Source organism: Anguilla anguilla, chromosome 1 (genome assembly GCF_013347855.1).
Source record: "Anguilla anguilla isolate fAngAng1 chromosome 1, fAngAng1.pri, whole genome shotgun sequence".
Taxonomy (NCBI): domain Eukaryota; kingdom Metazoa; phylum Chordata; class Actinopteri; order Anguilliformes; family Anguillidae; genus Anguilla; species Anguilla anguilla.
Window position 1 is genome coordinate 65,875,051 of NC_049201.1, and position 19,466 is coordinate 65,894,516.

At 45.8% G+C, this 19,466-nt stretch overlaps 1 protein-coding gene across 3 annotated transcripts; it reads right to left on the reverse strand.

The window, feature by feature from the left end:
* Nucleotides 1–58: 58 nt before the first annotated feature.
* LOC118231152 (protein PRRC2A-like) lies at nt 59–19,064 on the reverse strand. 3 transcript variants are annotated; one of them, XM_035424724.1, is made up of 17 exons: nt 18,649–19,064; nt 14,321–14,472; nt 13,698–13,875; nt 13,007–13,103; nt 12,286–12,361; nt 11,670–11,813; nt 10,921–11,174; nt 10,406–10,485; nt 9,407–9,555; nt 8,926–9,028; nt 8,551–8,716; nt 8,372–8,461; nt 7,298–7,844; nt 6,849–7,087; nt 6,421–6,718; nt 6,071–6,263; nt 59–5,846 (listed from the first exon to the last, which is right to left on the reverse strand). In XM_035424724.1, the coding sequence occupies exons 2-17, from the start codon at nt 14,433–14,435 to the stop codon at nt 2,744–2,746; spliced, it is 5,832 nt and encodes a 1,943-aa protein (XP_035280615.1). In that variant the 5' UTR covers nt 14,436–14,472; nt 18,649–19,064; the 3' UTR covers nt 59–2,743. The 3 variants fall into 3 exon arrangements, with proteins under 3 accessions (XP_035280615.1, XP_035280597.1, XP_035280606.1); XM_035424706.1 differs by having other exon boundaries at nt 6,071–6,281; XM_035424715.1 differs by lacking the exon at nt 18,649–19,064 and adding an exon at nt 18,063–18,281 and having other exon boundaries at nt 6,071–6,281.
* Nucleotides 19,065–19,466: the final 402 nt, after the last annotated feature.

The following is a 19,466-nucleotide window of genomic DNA, read 5'->3' on the forward strand; positions in this document are numbered from 1 at the left end:
GAAAAATGTCAGGAAGCAATTTAAGTCATTCAATAAATTATTACTCAGACAAAGCAAGTTTTCCAAACAAAATGAATTTATTCACTTTATTTTACTTAGAATTCTATAAGACACTTCGCTGCTCCCTTCAACTTATAAATGCCAACATCTATTTGTGGGAATGTAAACTGGGCAAGATCAGCTTTTCATATATAACTATACATACTTGTGTATATTATGGTTGCATTTAAACGTGTTTAAGCCCAAGCCCAAATTCTTCATTTCTATTACACTGTTTGAAATACTCAAATGCTTGTATATCACAAAAAAAAAGTTTCCATACAAAACAGTTATGTTGAACCAAAGAGACAAAGAAGTGAAGAAATATACAAATATCATGTTTTAGTACTTCAAAATGGACAGGGGGCATTTCAATAGTCAATATTGCAGGGGAAAAACCATGCAAGATGCAGCTGAGGATTACACTGTAACTGTAAAAAAGAAACATACAATTACTTTCTTAACTGTTGATGGTGACTCAGGTTAACACCAGTAACTGAACAGATGTTGTTCATTTGGATATGAATAAGCATTTGTGATCTGTTAATTCAAAATTAATAATGTAACTGCATGCCCCCCTCCTTCCTCTGTTTAAAGGATATTTGAAGAAAGGATAGACAGAAACTGGGGAAAAATAACATTTCCACTCCAAAGACACACGCATAATCACACACCAACACTTCAAATGTGCTACTTTCCGAGTCTCTGCTTACCCACAAAATCAACAAAAATCCAACTGTGGTGAAAACAGAGTTCTACGTAAAAATGTAAAACACGTCAAATGCTCCATTTCCCAAACCTAGCCAGACAATTTCTTGTTCTAGTTCATTTGTGTGTTTATGTGGCTACAATGAACAGGAGTCCATTTTCCTGTAACTTACACAATCCTGTCATGTTTTGTTACAGTCCTCAAATTCTAAGACGAGTAAAAGGCCTCTCTGTATTGAACAGAGAACATGTAAAACTTCACATAAATCACACAGTAGTCCAGATTTCAGTCAACATGCTGTCACCAACACAGTTAAGGTAGTGGTTCTGAGGGGAAGTCTGGTCAAAAAACATTTGCCATTTAGTCTCAAGAACTTGAGAACCATATTTGAGCATTCCAAACTTTCTTCCAGTTGATGAGTCTAGTGGGAGACATAACCAAAGAAAATTTAAATGCTGAACATGCGTCAGGACAATATTTGGAACTTCTTAATTCTAGGCTTCTGCCATGTCTCTAATGTTTTCATTTAGTTTTTTTAGCTTTTGTTTTCATTCATTAAAATCAGAAAAAGATTCAATCATCACCATGCACACTACACTCTGATACAAGCCTGTATACATGATTCTTTGAATCTTTAATTGCACAGAGGCCTACAATATCTGAAGAAAAATAGCATTTTCAACAGTAATTTATCTGCCCATTCACTCAAAAAAGGGCAAAAGGCCAACTTACATCACTGAATGAAAAATGGTTAGGTTGAGGTTTACAGGATGAGAATGATAATGCTTCATTCTGCATACAATCAGGCAAATTTATTTTTTCAAATATTTTTTTCCCCATGAAACATGCTATGTATTTTTTGACCAGGCTTCCCTTTCAATATATCAACTTCACAAAGTACTCATGGAGAACTGAGGGCTACATAACTTGTCCTCCTGGTAATTTATAAAGACCTCTGAATGACAGCTGCACAAGGCAGTTGTGTTCTAGTACAACACAGTATAATGACAATAACTTCAGCGGAGTATGTAATAGCACAATGCTCAGTCAAACATATTCTGGCTCTCCACAAGCAGAATTTGAAACACTGCACAAAGCAAAGCTACTCCATACACGCTACGTAGAGCTTATGGGGTACAATAAACAAACAGACAAAAAAAGTAATATGAACATAGCTTTCAGTAATGGAGGTGTGGGCCAAGCAACTCCAGCCGAACCACTGCAGGATGAAACAGAATTGATTGGCCATGAAATGAGAATGAACAAAAAGAGACAACCATTGGGAACAAATACCAGAATAAAGCATGTCAACAAACATGACTATGCCATATTTCTGAATAAGCAGCATCAAAATGGCTTTAGGAACAGAATGAATGCAGATGCAATCTCAAATGCCCCAAAAAGTAGTCGGGGAAAGAGGTTTTGACTACAAACTGACAAAGGCAAAGACACAACACGAAAATCTTTGTTCTCCTTGTTAAAAGAAAAATAAAATCTGAAGAAATGAGAGCTGCCCACTGAACACCCAGTCCCAATTCTAATAAAAATATACATAGAAATATAAACAATGTCTTCTCTTAAGCATCTGCATCATGCCCTCTGTATGTCCATAATACAAGTAGTGTTTACCAAGTGTGTTTCTGTGTCAGTTCCTTTTTTGTGCTTGTGTGCGTTTCCGTTTCTGTCAAATATGTCCTTTTAACAGACATGGTATTTTTCCATAATATCCAATAAAGAATGCCGGAGAACAGATAGACAGCGAACGGTGAGTGTGTAGGGAGCAGCGTGTGAATGTATTAAAAGGGCAGGAGACAGCAGAGCAGAGAGACAGAGAGATGGGGAACAAAGTGAAAGCTTATGCAGTCTTCTGATATACAGGATAAACTATAATGAACTTTGAAAAGGGCCAGGAGTAGAGAATAAAGTTTCAATGACAGCTAAGCAGAGTGTGAGAGACAGGGGGCCAACTGAAAAGTTTTGATGATAATCTTCATATTACTTCCTGGTTTTCAGAGATGACCAGTTGCCACGCTTGTCATCAAGGCTTCCGCCTGCATTGCTAGGGGCTCCTCCACCTGCCCCTGCTGGACCTCGAAGGCTCCTTCCTCCTCCTCCTCCACCTCCTCCACCTCCTCCTCCTCCTCCACCCCCCCCACCACCTGTATTCACTCTCCTGTTCTGGCGATCCATTCCAGGTCGCTGGCTGGAAAAGCTTCTCTTGTTGGCTGCAGATTCTTTCGAGGTCATCTCTCGCTCTCCTCCGCCTCCTCTTCCAGACGAGTGGAAGGGGCGGGATGAGTACGGAGCCTTCCCTCCTCTGCCTCTCTCTCGATAATCGGCGAAGTCGCTGCTCTCCGAGGCGGTCTCCCATTCCTCGTTGGCCTGGTCTGAATTCTGGTTGGAGATATCAGGAGATTTGGTGCCTTTGGCCTCTTTGGATCCGCCCCCTGGATTGTGGCTATGGAGGTGTTGGGAGTTGGCCTGGGGAGCTGTGGCCTGGGTGTAATGGTGACTGTGGCTGTTTGAGTTTGCTTTAGCTCCCCCCAGGTGTTTACTGCTGCTGTTTTCACCGGAGCTGCCCACAAGACTGTGGTTCGCATTTAGCGTTATGGTTGTGATGGCAGTGTTGGGAGAACCATCCGCCTCCTGCAAAGAATTCTGGGAGGGTACAGTCAACTGCTGCTGCTGTTGTGCCCCCCCTCCTATTGTCCCGCCGCCGTTCACTCGGGCGGCATTCTCTCGTTCTTGCTTCAGCCGGCGAAAGCGCGGGGGCTTGTCGTGTTGGTGCTGGGAGCGACAGTTCCGGCGGCGCCGGGGTGGACGCTCAAAGCCGCGGGGAGGAAAGCCCCGGAGATCTGGGGCGGGGAAGGGCAGGGGGAGGGAGGGGGGATCCGCCGGAGCATTGGCTGACGAGACCTCGTTTTCCACATTACCGTTTTCCAGGGAGACGTGTACATTAGTACACGAGGGTGCAGTGAGTGAGGAGTCCGATGGGGGGCTCGGATTCGGAGAGTGACCTACATCTGCCAGCCTGTCCTTTTTCTCCCCTGCAGCCACAGGCCCCGCCTCTTTAGGAAGGGGGGTCTCTGGCTGTACTCTATGTCTGTGGATGGAGGAGGATGACTTAGAGGCCCAGGTGAGGGAGGTGGAACCGGACCCAGAGCGGCCGCTGGACATGCCAGCACTCCCTCCACTTCTATAGACGCTCCCGCCTGATCCCCCGCCCCCTCTGCCCCGCCGCGATGGCACGCCCCTCGGGGTGAATATGCGGGCCTGGGGGGCTCTAGACTGAGCGGCGGCAGCAGCAGAAGCTGTCGTGGTGGAAGCAGCGGGGTTATCGCTGCCCGCGTGTTTCGGCTGCTGCTTTCTTTCCTCCCTGTCAGAAAGGCCCAGCTCGCTGGCTGCGCTTTCGCTGCCCGATTCTGACCCTCTCTGCCGCCTCCTTTTGGAGACCTCTTCGTACTCGGAGCCCTCGCTCCTGGTCTCGCTGCGGTTCCTGGACCGGCCCGTGTTACCTGGCTGCGGGCCTCTCTGGCCAGGCCTGCCGCTCCCCACCGCAGCCTCCCCCTTGCAGGCGGCAGAATCCTTGATGCCGCTGCCCTGGTTACGGACGTGGGAGGTGCTGCTAGTCGGCCTGTAGTCCCGGCTCCTTCCTCCCGCTCTTCCGCGGCCGCTGCTGCTCCCTGCTCCGCCTCCGCTCCCCGCGTAGGGTCCCCTGTAGCCCCGCCCCCTCCCGTAGAACTCCCCTCCCCTGCCCCGGCTGCCCCTGCCGCCCCTCGCAGGCGTCGGGTGTGAGTAGGGAGCGCCGCCCCCCCTCTCGTGGGAGCGCTCCCTCTCCCAGCGGGACACGGGAGCAGAGTACGCCGAGGTCAGGGAGGGGGCGTCCCCTTCTTTGGGTCCTTTAGCCAGCCCCCCTCCCACTCGTTCCCTCCCTCCGTTTCGAGGTTTAGCCGACTGCGATGCGTCCTCTGTAGACGAGGGCACAGCGGTAGTCTGATTAGCTGGGGCATCCTGCTTACCCGAAACCGGCTTGCTCTCAGGCTCTTTGTCTTTCCCTGAGCCCCCAGGTGTTTTCTCTCCTCCTCCTTCCTCTCCACCCTCTCGTTTCATTTCCTTCAGCGCGGGTCTCTTTATCGGCCCCACCCGTTTGCTAGTGTTACCGCTTCCAGGAGCTGCGGAGGGTTTAGGTTCTGTGCCCGCCCCCGTCAGTCGCTCTTCAGCTTTCCCGCTTCCTCCTGCGCTGGACTTCCTGTTATGGCCATAAGCGCCGCTGGTGCTGCCGCCTCCAGGCCTCGGCCCCCACTGAGTCTCTGTCTTGTGGTCGCGCCCGCGGGGGCTCGGTCTGGGATTCTGCTGCTGGTGCTGGGGAGGGTGCTGGGAAGAAGGCGCGAACGAGGCGGGGGAGGGAAGGACGTGGGGGCCGCCCATCTTGTTTGGCTTTCCGCCACCCCCCAACCCAACTCCCGATTCATGCTGGGGAGGCAGGCTGTGCAGAGGAGATTTGCCGCTGTCGTCTCGAGCAGAGGAGGAGGAACATGAGGAGGAAGAGCAGGAGGATGAGAGGCAGGGCTGGTGGAGAGATCTTTTGGGGTCTTCCTTCTTTGTGTCCCCTACCCTGTCTCTCTCTCTTCCAGCTTCTGCTTTGTGAATGTGGAGGGGGAAATGAGAGGGTTGAGGACGATGGGGATGGGGATGATGTAAGTGGGTCATGTTGTCCACAGGAGAGAGATCGGGGCGGCCATTGCGGTCATAGTGGGGATGGGGGGTTCCCCAAAGTGTCCCTCCTCTGGGGCCCTCGTCCTGTTGATTGTAGCCATGCAGAGATCCACCACTGGTCCCCCTCTGCTGCTGGTGGGAGGCCACCCTAGAACCATTGTCAGGAAAGCTGCTATAGTTACCCCTACCCCCCATGAAGGACTGATGATGGTGGGGGTGGTGGTTGCCACCCGCGCTCACTCCTCCCCCTTGGCTTACAAGAGGTGCCAGCATTTGGTTAGAAGAGCTTGAGGGGGAGGAGTTGGGCGCAACGAATGAAGTGAGGGGCTGTTGGACAGAACAGGGCCCTCCGTCTCGCAGATGCACTGGAGAGCTGCTGCCCCTAGTGTTGGGGTGAAAGAAAACCATAATAATACATTGCTTTAATTCCTTTTCCTTTCATGTTTGCTCACTATCAGCTACTAATAACTTACTGTATAACTATTACCTCCCTCCCAATATATTGTGAACCCCTCACTGGCACATTTCTCCTTTCCCTAATTTAAACCCCACAGACCCTCAGTCTACTCCACTCAGCTTTCCGGATCATGTTGTTTCTTCCCTCACCTCAGTCCTTTGCCACCTTCCTCCTCCTCGAAGCCAGCCCGGGCTTCACCGCCTCCTGGAAAGACGTCTGGTCCCCAGGCTAACTTTGCGTCCGCGGGAGGGGTCACCCGGTGGGGGTGGGAAGGGTGCTGTGTCCGGTCGAACGGATCTGAACCCGAGCCGCCCGAATCGGAGCGCTCGCGGCCAATGAGACCTGAGAGGAGAGCAGGTGCTACAGTACAAGGAAGTATCACAGGCTTCATGGAGGGTCAATTTCAATACTGATGAAATACTTCTATCCTTTATAAAGGCCTCTATCCTCAGGCACTACTGTACTGTATGTCAGCCCTTGAAAAGAAGCAAATACTAACCTGTGGGGTGCATGCTAGGGGGGTAGTAATCCATCGGTGGAGGGCGACCCTGCATCATTCGAGGATCCATGTAGGGCGACATCATCATCCAGCGAGGGTCAAAGTTCATGGGCATAGGTGGTGGGCACCCCAGCGAGCCATGTGAATATAAGGGGGGCTGTTTGGATGCAGGCTGGCTCCCGGCACCAGGGGATGGGCCTTGGGAACTTGAGGCTTGTGGGGCGAGCTGATTTTGGGAAACCTGGCTGTGTTGCTGCTGCTGCTGTTGCCATTGTTGCTGCTGTTTCAGGAGCTGCTCCTTAAAAAGAAAGGTGAAAATGATCTCTGTGACACACTCACTATCAAACTGCACTGAATAACTGCACAGGGAATGTTGAAACACGCACGACTAAGTAAACAGGGAGACTGGTCGTGATGTGAGCACTGACCTGCTGCTGTCTTTGGAAACGAGGAGGCAGAGACTTTTGGTATTTAGAGTAGCCCTGACCAGGGAGGCCACCCCCCTGCCGTCCCCCTCCCCCTCCCAAACTCTCGGTCTTCACCATGTCTGCACCTCCAGCAGCTCGAACGCTAGGGGGCCCTACGGCCTCCTCCTTCCCTTCCCCAACCGCTGCTACATCCTGCGGCAAGGACGCTACCTCTGGGGTTGCAGGGCAATTCTGAGGGTCTGAGATAAAACAATAACCAAACATACCACAAAGCAGTGAGAATTCTACAGGTGGCACCAGCTCACTTTCAATTCAAATGGGGACTGCATCTCTGCTGAAATGCAATTCAGTGATTAAGAACCCATACATGAAGGTGAAATTATCTGCAAAAAATGTAATGATGTAACCTGAAATTTACAGCAGTATGAAAGGTCTATGGCCACACTCACCAGTGTTGGAATCATAGCTGCTGTTACTTCCCTCTCTTTGCCTGTCATTAGCACTCCCTCCTGCTCCTGCTGTCGCCCCAGTCTGAGCAGAGAGGAGGGGGGGCTCCTCAGAGTCCACACAAGGAGAGGAGGGCTGACTCAGGCTGGGGGAAGGTGCTGAGGCAGAGAGGGAGGGGCTGGGGTTACCGGCGGCGACGGGGGCGGGCTTGCTCTGCTGATGCTTCTCGTCCAGGCGCTTGAGCTTTTCGGCGCAGGCGGCCCGCCGCTCCTCCTCCATCCTTCGCTCCTCCTCCTCCCGGCGCCTCCTCGCTCGCTCCACGGCCGCAGAGATCTCGGTGGAGGACTGCTTCCGCCGCTGCCGCCACGTCTCGTCCTCATCCTCCGCCTGGGTCTGCGGGAGCAGGGGGGTGGAGGAGGGCGGGGGCAGGGTGGGTTTGGCGGGGGCCTGCTTCTGGTGGGCCACTGGGGCGGAGGGGGCGAGCTTCTGCACGGGGGTGGAGGAGGTAGGTGTGACTGCCTTGGTACCAAGTTGGGCGGAGGGACGGTCCTGGGGAAGGGGTGGCATGGAGCGGTGAAAAGAACACAGCAAATCTTTAAAGCCTGCTTTACGGGCCAGGAACACACTGTATATGACCTACTGCTCTTCCCAATAACTTTACTGCACATCAACTATCGACTGGCTGCCATTTCATCTCCAGCACTCCACATATCACTGATCAGGTCATCCTTTAGATTTAACCTTTAGATGAAGCAGCATCTCCTACGGGCCTACACAGAACACGGTGAGCAAAAATTATTAAAAATGCAGAACCTGCCCAGGTTCAGAAGTGAATTTATCTGCATTAAAAAAAACACTTTCACAAAGACAAAAGCTGTTTTGGTACCTGAGTGAGAGTGGACCACAGGCCCTCAGCCAGGCTGATTTCCATTACTTGCATTTCACCTGCAGGATTTCCACTCATGACAGTCTCTCATCCGAGACGCTAACCTAACATTGGCCAGACCAGCCTCAGCACTACATCCTGGGCCCAGAGACTGATAACCCCCGGCCCCTGGGGCTTCGGCAGTCAGTACCTGTCTGTAGATGTGTGGAGCCGGGCTGTGGAGCGGCCGCGCAGGGGGAGAAGGCTGCTCCCTGGGGCCGGCTACGGCCGACCTCTGCCCCTGCACAGAAGGCACAGAGAGGATGCGCTCTGGTTAGTAATGAGCATTAACACAGGGCTCTGCACTGATCTTGCCAAGCTGACCAATACCTGGTAGGGTGCTGAGGGGGAGGTGCCCCAATCCCCGGCCCCCTCCTCAGTCCTGCCGGGCTTGCTGGGGGGCGGGGGCAGAGCTTCTTTACTGGAGGGGGGGCTGTGGGAAGCAGCCCCTCTGCTGGCAGATCCCTTTGCAGGTTGCTGCTTATCCCTGGATTCCCTAGGGGAGAGTTAAGTGTTAACCAACACCGACTCAATTTCCCATTTACAGTATTAATAGGGAAATTTTATCTGTCTGTTGTCGAACAACGTGGGCCCATCTGTCCTTTCAAACTGTCAGTAACAGGAACTGAAGACAAAATAGTGAAATCAAAGACTGCATTGTTGCAAATCACTGAAGACCTTGTTTACTGAATGCAGCTCTCTCACCTTGCACAGTTTTTGTCCTCACTCTTCTCTTCATCGCCCTCTTCCTCTCCTTCATCATCACTGAACTGCAGCTTTGCAGAATAGTCAATCTCCTCATGGGCCCCTGTAAAAGACAGACATATCTGAAAAAAATCTGCAATATGCAATATCTCTCTAGCAACAGTAAAAACGGCAGATTTCATAGTGCAAATGCAAAATATTTCAGAGTACTAATTATGTACTGAGCTGAGCAGAGCGCCTGCAGTCTCCACTGCTGTATACAGTATTTCTCACAGTATATTAGTGTCATTACAGACATACTGATGAACCAAGCACAATAGCGTGAAACTACCAAACACTGTGTAATGAGTCATGTTTGATTTGAATGTCTTGTGAATTTCCATGTTCCCCAAAGCAACCTGCACCACTAATACGAATGTTGTGAATTCAAACACATCGGTTTTGTACCCAAGCAATCTCCACTCCCCCCTCCCCCTCTCACCTGCCCAGCCCTCATCCCCATCATGATCCAGCTCATCCAGCTCCTTCAGGTCGTCCTGTGTGAGGATGGAAGGGCGCTGCACTGCCTCCCCCTCTGGAACCCTGGGGCCCCCTTCCTGGGACGGCGGCCCGCTTGGGGCACGAGAAAACCTTAAGGGTGGAAGAGAGGGGGCAGAGTGGTTCAGGGACTCATTTTATCTACTTTATCTTCCAGGTGCTGCATCCTCCACCTAAAAGTCATGTTATCTGGGATTTCATAATCATAAGTGATCCAGATTTGTGTTCTAAAATGAATAACAGAATTTTAATTCTGGTTATGTTTGAAAAGGAGAAAGAACATAATTCCCCTCCTTGCTTGAAAATTCATTTTAAATGGCTTTTATTGGCAGACTTCTATATGGTGTCAATTATTTAGTGCATTTCAGTTGGTCACTGATGCGGATATGGCTGTGTTACTCATTTGTACAGTTACAATGGCATCCACAGGAATGTCTGACAAATTACAATTAGCATGTACCAAAGACTGGCTATATGCATCCTCCTTTTACCCTGGTTGAATACACATATATTAGAGCCGTCCACTCAAAAGTACAGTGCATGTACTTTAATTTAATCAAAATAGTCATTGTGATGTTTTCCATCCAAACATTTTTTTTACAATACGTAATTTAAAATTTCACCTCCCAAGGAAGACAATAAAAATCTAGCCCCTTACCTAATCTTGATTAGCACTTAAAATTGAATGTGATTGTAATCAAACATCAAATTGGATTAGCGAAACAAAATCCTGAATTTTTATCAATTTTTTATTTATATTTTTTTAAACATGCAATTTTCTGATATGCTATCTGGGAGGTAAAATCCATTTCAATATAAAACATAAAATGCTGGATTTTCAGAGGTGTTGTCCTTTAGGATGTAGATTTAGCGTTTTAATCGCACTGCTCCTACCCCTGGAATCAGAGACAAAAACTGTCATAAACCAGTGTCTCTCCATTACCTGGGAGCCTCAGGCACTGGGTATCTGTAGGGCCCCTGAGGGCCATAGGGGGGAGGGAAGGGCAGGTATGGGGGGTACATCTAATGGAGAGGAGAGAAGACAGAGAAATAGGTTAGGTACTAGATTAAAAAACAAAACTATTATTAAGCAGTCTGTGCTCTAAGTAATTTGTCTGTGTTGCGTATTTTCTTAAATCCCTGCAATTCTGCATAACGTTTCTGCGTAATCCACAGCAATATGTCCAACTGATCAAACGAGTCAGTTTAATAAAATAATAATATTTTAATAATTATTCAATAATATTTTTTAAATCCATGATTACACAAATGGCTAACAACAGAAAAATCACATGTGGGTAGGAAAGTGCCTGTATTCTATTTACGAAACGCAACAGCGGCAATATCTGAACGCTGAAATTTCCTTTAATATTCACTAAATGAAAATACAGAAATATAGCTGAGAGAAATATTTTGTATGTCACAGAATAATTTAGTTATAAAGGAAAAAGTACTCACAAATGGAGGCATGATCCCTCGGTAGGCAGGGAACTGGGGGGAAACAGGGGGTGGGGGCAGGGCGGGGCTTGAGGCGGGCGAGTTTCTAGGGGGTATGTGAGACAGTGGGGTCGGCTGCTGTTGGTGGGGGGCCTGCACTCCCTCTGAAGACCCATCCATCAATACTGCCCCCCCGACCCCAGCCTCCACCACCCCCTCCCGGGGCAGAACCGCAATCTGGGTGCGGCCCCCCCCATCCCGCCAACTTGTCACATCTGCAGAGTAACAGCAAAATGTAGCATGAAAGAGAGGGCAAAACCTACTGTATTACTGCAAACATAGAAGTCAAGCATAGTTACTTCATGTGCAGTTCATGCCAAATTTTGGCCTCCTGGAAGGTCTGACCTAGAAGAGGTCATAACACACGTCAAGCTAAATTTCAAGTTTGATGCAGTGAAACTTCCCAGTCTACAACTGAATCCTGCTCATGCTAATGCTGACTGGAACCTGGACTACTGTAGGCTAGCATACAACCAGCCATGACACCGTAATATCACTGAGCTTTCCACATCGAGAAAACAATTAATAAAAATACGCAAAAATGATCAATATACACAATAAAAGCTCAGTACCTTCTATCTTCTTATGCATTTCATACATCATAAAAAATAGGAAAACTTACAAGGTACATTCTGACATTTCTGTGCACAACCAGCAGTCAAAGCAAAGCGAGCGTGCTCGGCTTGTGACAGACAGGGCGGGGCACTCACTCTGGGGGCGGAGGCTTGGTCCGGGCCCATACCACTGATCTGCAGTGGCCTGTTCTCTGCCAGCTCTGTCCTGGTCTCCAGCCGCCTGCAGACTCGGAAATTCCTCGCGAGAGAATGGCGACAGTTGGTTTGATCCCTTTCCACCTGCAGAGACACGGCCTTGGTATTTACACACAGCAAACAAACTCAACATAAATAAAGGAGGAACAAAGTGGCAGAAAAACAAAGGCAGAAAGCAGAAAAGGGGACTTTGACGGCAGAAGATTTCAATACAATTTGAGAATAAAAGAAAATCAGTTACAGAAGGACACATAAAGATAAGAACAAGACATTTAGCCAAATGTGGCTTTGAAATTCAGTGTTTTGCCGGCAGGCTGTAGAGCATCTAGACCTGTACCAAGCCTAGCCTTGAGAACATCCAGATGAAGACACATACATACCACTACCCCAGATGCGTGGTTTCCTGATGTGTGCCCAATAAGTATCAACTACACATTTAAATACTAAAAATGCTATTTATTCAAGAAATAAAATAAATTTGCATAAATAGCCAATATCAGAAAACCCAAAAACACACTATTAAAACTGAGAAAAGGCGCTGAAGACTCAATCTCACCATCTCCTAGCAGTCCATGTGTAACACTGGCCTGAGCCCAGGACTTTACCCCTGCGGCCGGGGCTGGAGCTGGGGCCTGGGCAGACACACAGCGGTAAAGCATCATTACAGGAGCAAGGACAGGGAAACACACTCTCCTGCCTAACGGAAAACTCTCATATTTACATAAGAATGAGCTCCTACAAACCCTCTGAGAACCTCCAATACAACTAAGAACTATGAGCACTCTTTCAGATGAGGCCAAATGTTTCACAATTGCTGGGTTAGCTGATAAGAATTTACACTACAGGCCAATGGTATTTGGCTACCAGCCATTTTTATTTTTAAACTTAAGGTAGATAAGATTTCAGTCAATTTAGCTACCGCTCCACCTCCCTCCCACTACATTTGCATATTTAACTTCACTCCTCAGCGGCCCGTAGGAACTTCTGAAAATGCCATTTGGGAGGCATTTTACTGCCATTTCAGCCCGTATCCTCAAGGTGTCACTGCAGGCACTCTAGTCTCAGATATTACAAAACAAAAAGTTGCCTTGACTCCAGACTCACAATCCGAAAAGTGCGGGAAGAGATAAAGAGCAACAGGTGTACAAATCAATTATACCATCCAGGACTTTTTGTACTCAGAGACAATACCGGGTAAAATCCTGCCAGGTCTGCATCGGGATTAGTCCTACTTGCGCACACACTGGCACACATCAGAGCGGGCTGCAGTGCAGTACCTCTTGGGGTGGTGGAGTATTCTGCTGGCTCGATGCAGGCGTCTGTGTAGCCGCAGGCTGCTGCGACTCCGGCGGCTGAGCTGAAAATGCATCGGTACTGTGGAGAGCAGAGGAGTCCACTCAGTAGAGAGCACTGCACTGTTGCGTTGTTCTGCCTACCCTCAGCATTAAGTGTGATTTTCTAGAAGAGGATCTACAGTCCAGTATATTACAAATGTTATCACAGTCAACGTGGAAGGCTTCTAGATGCTCAGAATTATTAAACCTCTCATAAAAATCTTAAATAAAATTTTAAATACTTGGCAATGCTTTGCAATTGCTTCTCATATGGCACTGGACTGGGTTATGGACAAACAGCATATTAAATTCAGAGGGATTACCCATCCAGCACATTTAAGTTTTATTCTGCATATGTGCATTCACAAAATACGTACAACCTATTTTCACAATGTTAGTTAAATACCAGGAACTTTAGAGGCCCAGAAGTTCAAGAAATTAGAGAAATGACTAGATAGCCACTCTCACCATTTTTTCAAATTTGTTGCAGGGACCACATCGTTTCCAAATAGAAAAATGAATGTTTTATGATTCGCGTGCGCCGATTCCACTTAAAAAATATCAGCATTCATTTGAATTAATCTCTTTAAAACTGGCAGATGGCATTCCATAAAAGTGGAGACCATGGCCTCACCTCTTTGGGTCTACGGATTCCTGCTTGCTTGCCCATCCTGTTCCGTCTTTTGGGACGAGGGAAACGTTGGGGTCGTTGCCTTTGTTCTCTGCCTTCAGACTGGGCAGGTTGGCTGGGGGGGGCATGCGCCGTGCAGAGGCAACTTTACCAAGAGACTGAAGGCCATGACGGGGAGTAACTGGCCAGAGAGGTAAAAGAGAGAGGGCTGAATACAACACAGCTCACAGGTTCTGTACAGATGCATTTCACTTGAGCTTGATGAAACCACCCACAGCATGCAGCACTCATAAGCCTATGTTTTTAATTAATTTAAATATATCAGGATTAGTGGGAAGATTTACCCTATATAAACTAATAAACTAAAACACGGCATCAGTGCAGTGTTGTGGCATAAAAACCAGGTTTGTGACTAGACACTTATTGGTTCAATAGCTAGGTGGGACAGAATTGCTTCATTAAATAGCCACACCTCCAAGTGTGATAATACTGTATGTAAAACGTAGACTTCATAAGTCTCTGGATGAGAGTGACTCCTTACAAGGATGCATTGTATTTCTGCAGTGTATTTCACCAATTATGCAAGAAAGACAGAGGTGCACAGGAGAAGAAATATGGTCTCTTACCAACTGGCTTATGTGCTTCAAGGCTCTTTCCTTTGTATGTGTCAAACAAGTTGAGAGACGCGTACTTGGTTTTGCCATCCTTCCCCTTTGCCGTTTGCCCAGAACGCTCGGACATCGCGCTGTCCGCTCATTGAGTACGGTGAGCCCTGAGACTGAGAAGGATGGAAGCATTAGTGTGGATAAGATGGTACGCTAGTATAAGACACAGAAACTTACAGAGTGTCAGGCCATTGATTGACCGCTTATTCTGAACGTTCCTGCGGTTGAATGGCATCAGATGACATGCAAAATAAATTTAATGATTAATAAATTAATGAATGCTGCCTTAGCCCACAGACCTTTATTTCCCCTACACCACACACTGTACATTCTGATATGGCTCTCAAAAAAATTGTACAGATAGATTCTCACACCCAATAATTAGGCTATTACTTGTAATATTGAAATATTAAAGCCTCTAAATCAGGAAGCAGCAAGACAACAATAATTAGCTGTAATATAATTTCAATAGTTTTTGAGAAGCTACAAAGAAGACTGTGCACTGTAAAAGCCAAAACTTCACTTTACGCAAATGATTTGATGAAGCTGATGACCTTGAACCATTTGAGTAGGGAAACATAATCTGGTATTTAACTTCAACAGTTTTCAAATAATTACAATGCCAATACAGTACTGTGCAAAAATCAGAGACCACTCGTTTGTGTATTCAATTTCCAGTCAGCCAATATTTCCAGTGTCAGACAATAATGCAGTAAACGTGTAGCCTATTTAACATAGCATTACAGAAAAGCCTCCATTGCTAAATATATAAAATCTATCAGTATTTGTAGACTATTTCTTTTGTGCATCCTGCTACCACTTTAAGTCTTCCATTCTTCAACAAACAAGTTACGGCTGTGTGCTCCCAGCAAAAGTTGTTACCAAAAGAGTCAATAATATTATGTTAGAACCACAGGCTGTAGAAAAATATGGACAAAGTCACTGTAACAGCACCCACTGACTCTTCCTGGGCTAGGTGAAAAGGGTTTTGAAGCCCAGAAATTGTAGTTTGTGGGCACCAGCATGTTGTACAAACTGGAACCAGAGACTGCACAGTAGGGACTTGAAGTCAAGTCGTCCACAAAGTGTGTGAGAAACAGAGACTTGGTAGCGACGCAAACTGTCTGATTCGTCCTCAAAATATTACCGGCTTGTCCAAATAGCACAATAACTTAGCAAATTGGCAGATGGGGAGACATTAGATGAAGAAAGGGCATCTATTGTGATTACATTTTCTTGCAGGGAAAAATTATTGACTTTGCATTTCGACCATACTGCTGTCATTGATTTACATTAAAACGGGTGGCTGAAACACCTATACTGAAGCCAACCGCAGTGGCGCTAGTGAGCAACGTCTCTTAACATGGCAAGGAAGTGAGCTTCAAAAAAACGCAGCCTGGTTTTGGCCGCTTGTTTAGAACCCCTTACCTTCAGAAATAACTCTTACATTTAACTCCATGAGAACCAGTGTTTCAAATGCAAAATTTATTTTCAGGCACCCTAGAGACGCCATTTTTTTTAACCAAATATCAGTTTAGAACATATCAGTTCCGTAGGCCCTATACTATATTTTAGCAACATGTTTGGAGTGAAACATTTTCAACTGTTACTGAAAGTGTTTAGAGCACACATGACATAGGCCCCTCAAGGAGATCCCATTTGTCTCTCATTACATCTGGATTTTCCATCACATGAAGTAAATAAATTACCTCCAACTTTTTTTATTGGTATGCCAAATGTATGTAGTACCCGTGGATAATCAATCTATGTAAAACAAAATAAAGTAACTCTTACTTTGAGGTCATTTTGACCGTGTTGCAAAATTGCAACATTCGGAGTGTGTATGACCAGACAATAGGCTCACTATAGCAGTGTGCAAGAACTGATGTCTGGTAATGTTCCATGAGTTGTAGTGACTGTTATGCTTGTGTCATTATTGTGTTAGGAAGTTGGAGGGTGACCAACACCCCTGTCCCTGCCCCACCACCACCGCCATAACTGCCCTTCAAAATACAGGAATGATAGTATTAGCCCTCCATTTTTCATGAGTTGTAGTGTACTTTCTGCTTGTGTCATTACTGTGTTCAGAAGTTGGACGGTGACCAACACACTCCCACAGCCCCCCTTAAAAATACAAATTTTTCAACATATTACTAATTAATGGCCACCAAAAAGAAGGTTTTAAGAGCAAAAAAAATTCCCCCTCAATTAGGCCTACATCAATGCCTGGGTCTTACATGGTTAACAACCCAACACTCTAATGACCCTTTGCACTGAAAACTGACTAATTGGGATCTGAGATGTGAAGTAAGGTTTTATGGACAGATCAGTCTAAAGCTGAGATTTTCAGAAGAAAAGGCAGTCAAGCATGGTGGAGGATCAGTGCAAGTTTGGGGCTGTATAACAAAATCTGAAGTTGGTGATTTGGTTTTTATTAAAAGCATCATGAATGCTGATAAATAAAAATAAAAGAATCTTAAAATAACACGCAATACCCTCTGGACAACATTTGATTTGGAGCAAATTCATTCTAGAGTAAGACAACAACCCCAAGTACACTGCTAAGAAGATCAGGCTGCTGGTGTTCTCAGAACAATGGACTGGCCACCCCAGAATCCAGACCTAAACATCACTGAATCGGTTTGGGATTACATGGATCGAGAGAAACAGAAAATGCCACCAACTTCTTAGTCTGAACATTGGGTGTTCACATGAAGCATGGAAAAATATCCCTGCAGACTCAAAGCAAGTCTCAAAATGAATGAATAGAAGCTGTAATAAAGGCAAAGGGTGGCTACACTAAATAGATACTGTACATAGCTGTGGAGGTTCATGCATAATTTTGTAGTAAATATGTTCGCTGCATCATTTTCTGACACTGAAAAATATCTAAATATGATGCATTTAATGGCTGTTTTCACTAGAAAGTAAATAAAAAAGGGAAAGGTTGTCTCTGACATTTGCACATAACTACATTTTTAAGCTTTCAGACTATTCGATTGAAGTGCAGTTGTTTATGCATAACCACTGGGCGTAGGATAACTTTGTGTTTATAAATCATAGCTAGCCAACAGCTGTATGACATTGTATAGACTCGTAGATTCTCGTTCCATAATTAAGTAACTTGCTAACCAAATTATTAGGTAGCTTACGAAAAAGCGAGTAGCCAAACGTTAGGTGAATGTCACAGCAGCTAATTACGCTAGCGACTTCTCACCGCCTTAGCAAACTTAGTGTCAGACAACGACAATTTCTCGAAATGCTGTAACTTACCAAACGATACATTCCATACACAATAAATGCTTGTTTGTAACCGACGTTGCCTGACAGTAGTCTATTAGTTTTCTTTTATGAATGATACCAAACGTCGTTAATATTAGATTCTTGCGCCACACCATGTAAACATTAATTCAAGACCGCTAGACGACTATTTCTACAGTTCACGACTGAGCTACAAGCTTCAAGCCTCAGTTATGCAGTCCGATAACGTCAATTGTCAACTGCAACGTTAGCTAATGTGTGTGATAATCGGATATTTGATAGGTCTACTGAGTCAACATTACTAACTAGTTAACGTATAATTGTAGTTAGTTAACATTAACGCTACATAACCAATTATCGATAGCTTGTAAAAATTAGCTGGAGACAGATGCACAAGATATTGGTAATGATATTAATGTTGTAACTGCATAGGCAATGTTACCGTTTGCTTATCTCGCTGATTTCGGAGTTATCTTTGAGAATGACATGCACATACGCAAAAATAACCAAAAGCATGAACAACCAAGAACAACATGAACCACAAATAATTAATCCAATTAAAATGACAGGATTTAGCCCCTGACATCCGCTTGTTCGTAACGTTGATCAATGCTGCGAGCTAACGGTACCACTAGCAACGGTAACCAAAAACTACTTAGCGCTAACAAAATGGCGACAGCAGAGCATCCAACGTTAGCAAGCGAGGCTAGGCCCAAGTGCATGTTGATGCACTGACAAACACAAACAATCCGGTTGTATTCGTATTGAAGTGAAAACGGTTTTCTAACGACGCTGATAAACTATGTCAAGATAATTACGGGCCCAATTTCCGCAAAAATCTCGCAACCTATCTAAATTAGAAAGAAACTGGCTAGCTACCATACATTCGTACAAAACTAGAAGCCCATCTTCAGCTCCTGCATCCAATTTAACACTGCAGGATAACGTTACAGCATCATTTTTGTTAAACTACAAGTAAGCAAACGTTAACTAACGCTAACACTATAATCAAATGGATGGATACTAACCTGGTCTCGTCCCGAATATGAGCAGATATCCCTGATTGAACACTTAGCTAGCACTAGCTAGCTAAAGCTAGCTGGCCATACAAACACCAACTCTTATTTGCTATTCTATAGCTAGCTAGTTAGCCAAGGACTTGCTTGCCAGCCAACGTTAAATAAACGTAACGTAGCCAGTTAACTAGCAACAGCAACTGTCAATGTATCTTAGCAACTCGGAAAACCAAAATGAAAGGTATATACTGTAAAATTGTGGTAACAGGACGGTGGAACAGATTATGAAATGGCTGAGCTGAGTTCTTGTTTCTTTCCCCCGTATCGTTAATAAAAAAAGAAATATTGGATAGCTTCATGTGGAGTGGGGGCATCCATCACTTTGAAGAGCCGTCAAAGGCTACTACCGGGCGGACACAAGCAGTGCAAAAGAGGCGGAGCAAGTGCAAACTGAAGGTGTGGTTAAATTTGCATAATACATTTTATTGACGTACCTGATTGAATCAGTTAGGTTATAACATTATACTATTACCATAATATAACATTAAATTATACCTTAACCTGTGTTATGGTGTTTATCAGTGGTTAGAAATTTGTGAACGCTTTGGAATTACCTGGATTTCTGCATTAATTTCTCATTAAATGTGGTCTTAAGTCACAATATTAGACAAACACATTCTGCTTAAACTAAGAACACACTAACACACAATTATACTTTTCAATTGAACACATTGTCTAAACACACAGTGAAGGCTGGAAAAAGTATGTGAACCCTTGTATCTAGTAAATGGTTGGGCCTCTTTAGCAGCAATTACCTCCACCAAATGTTT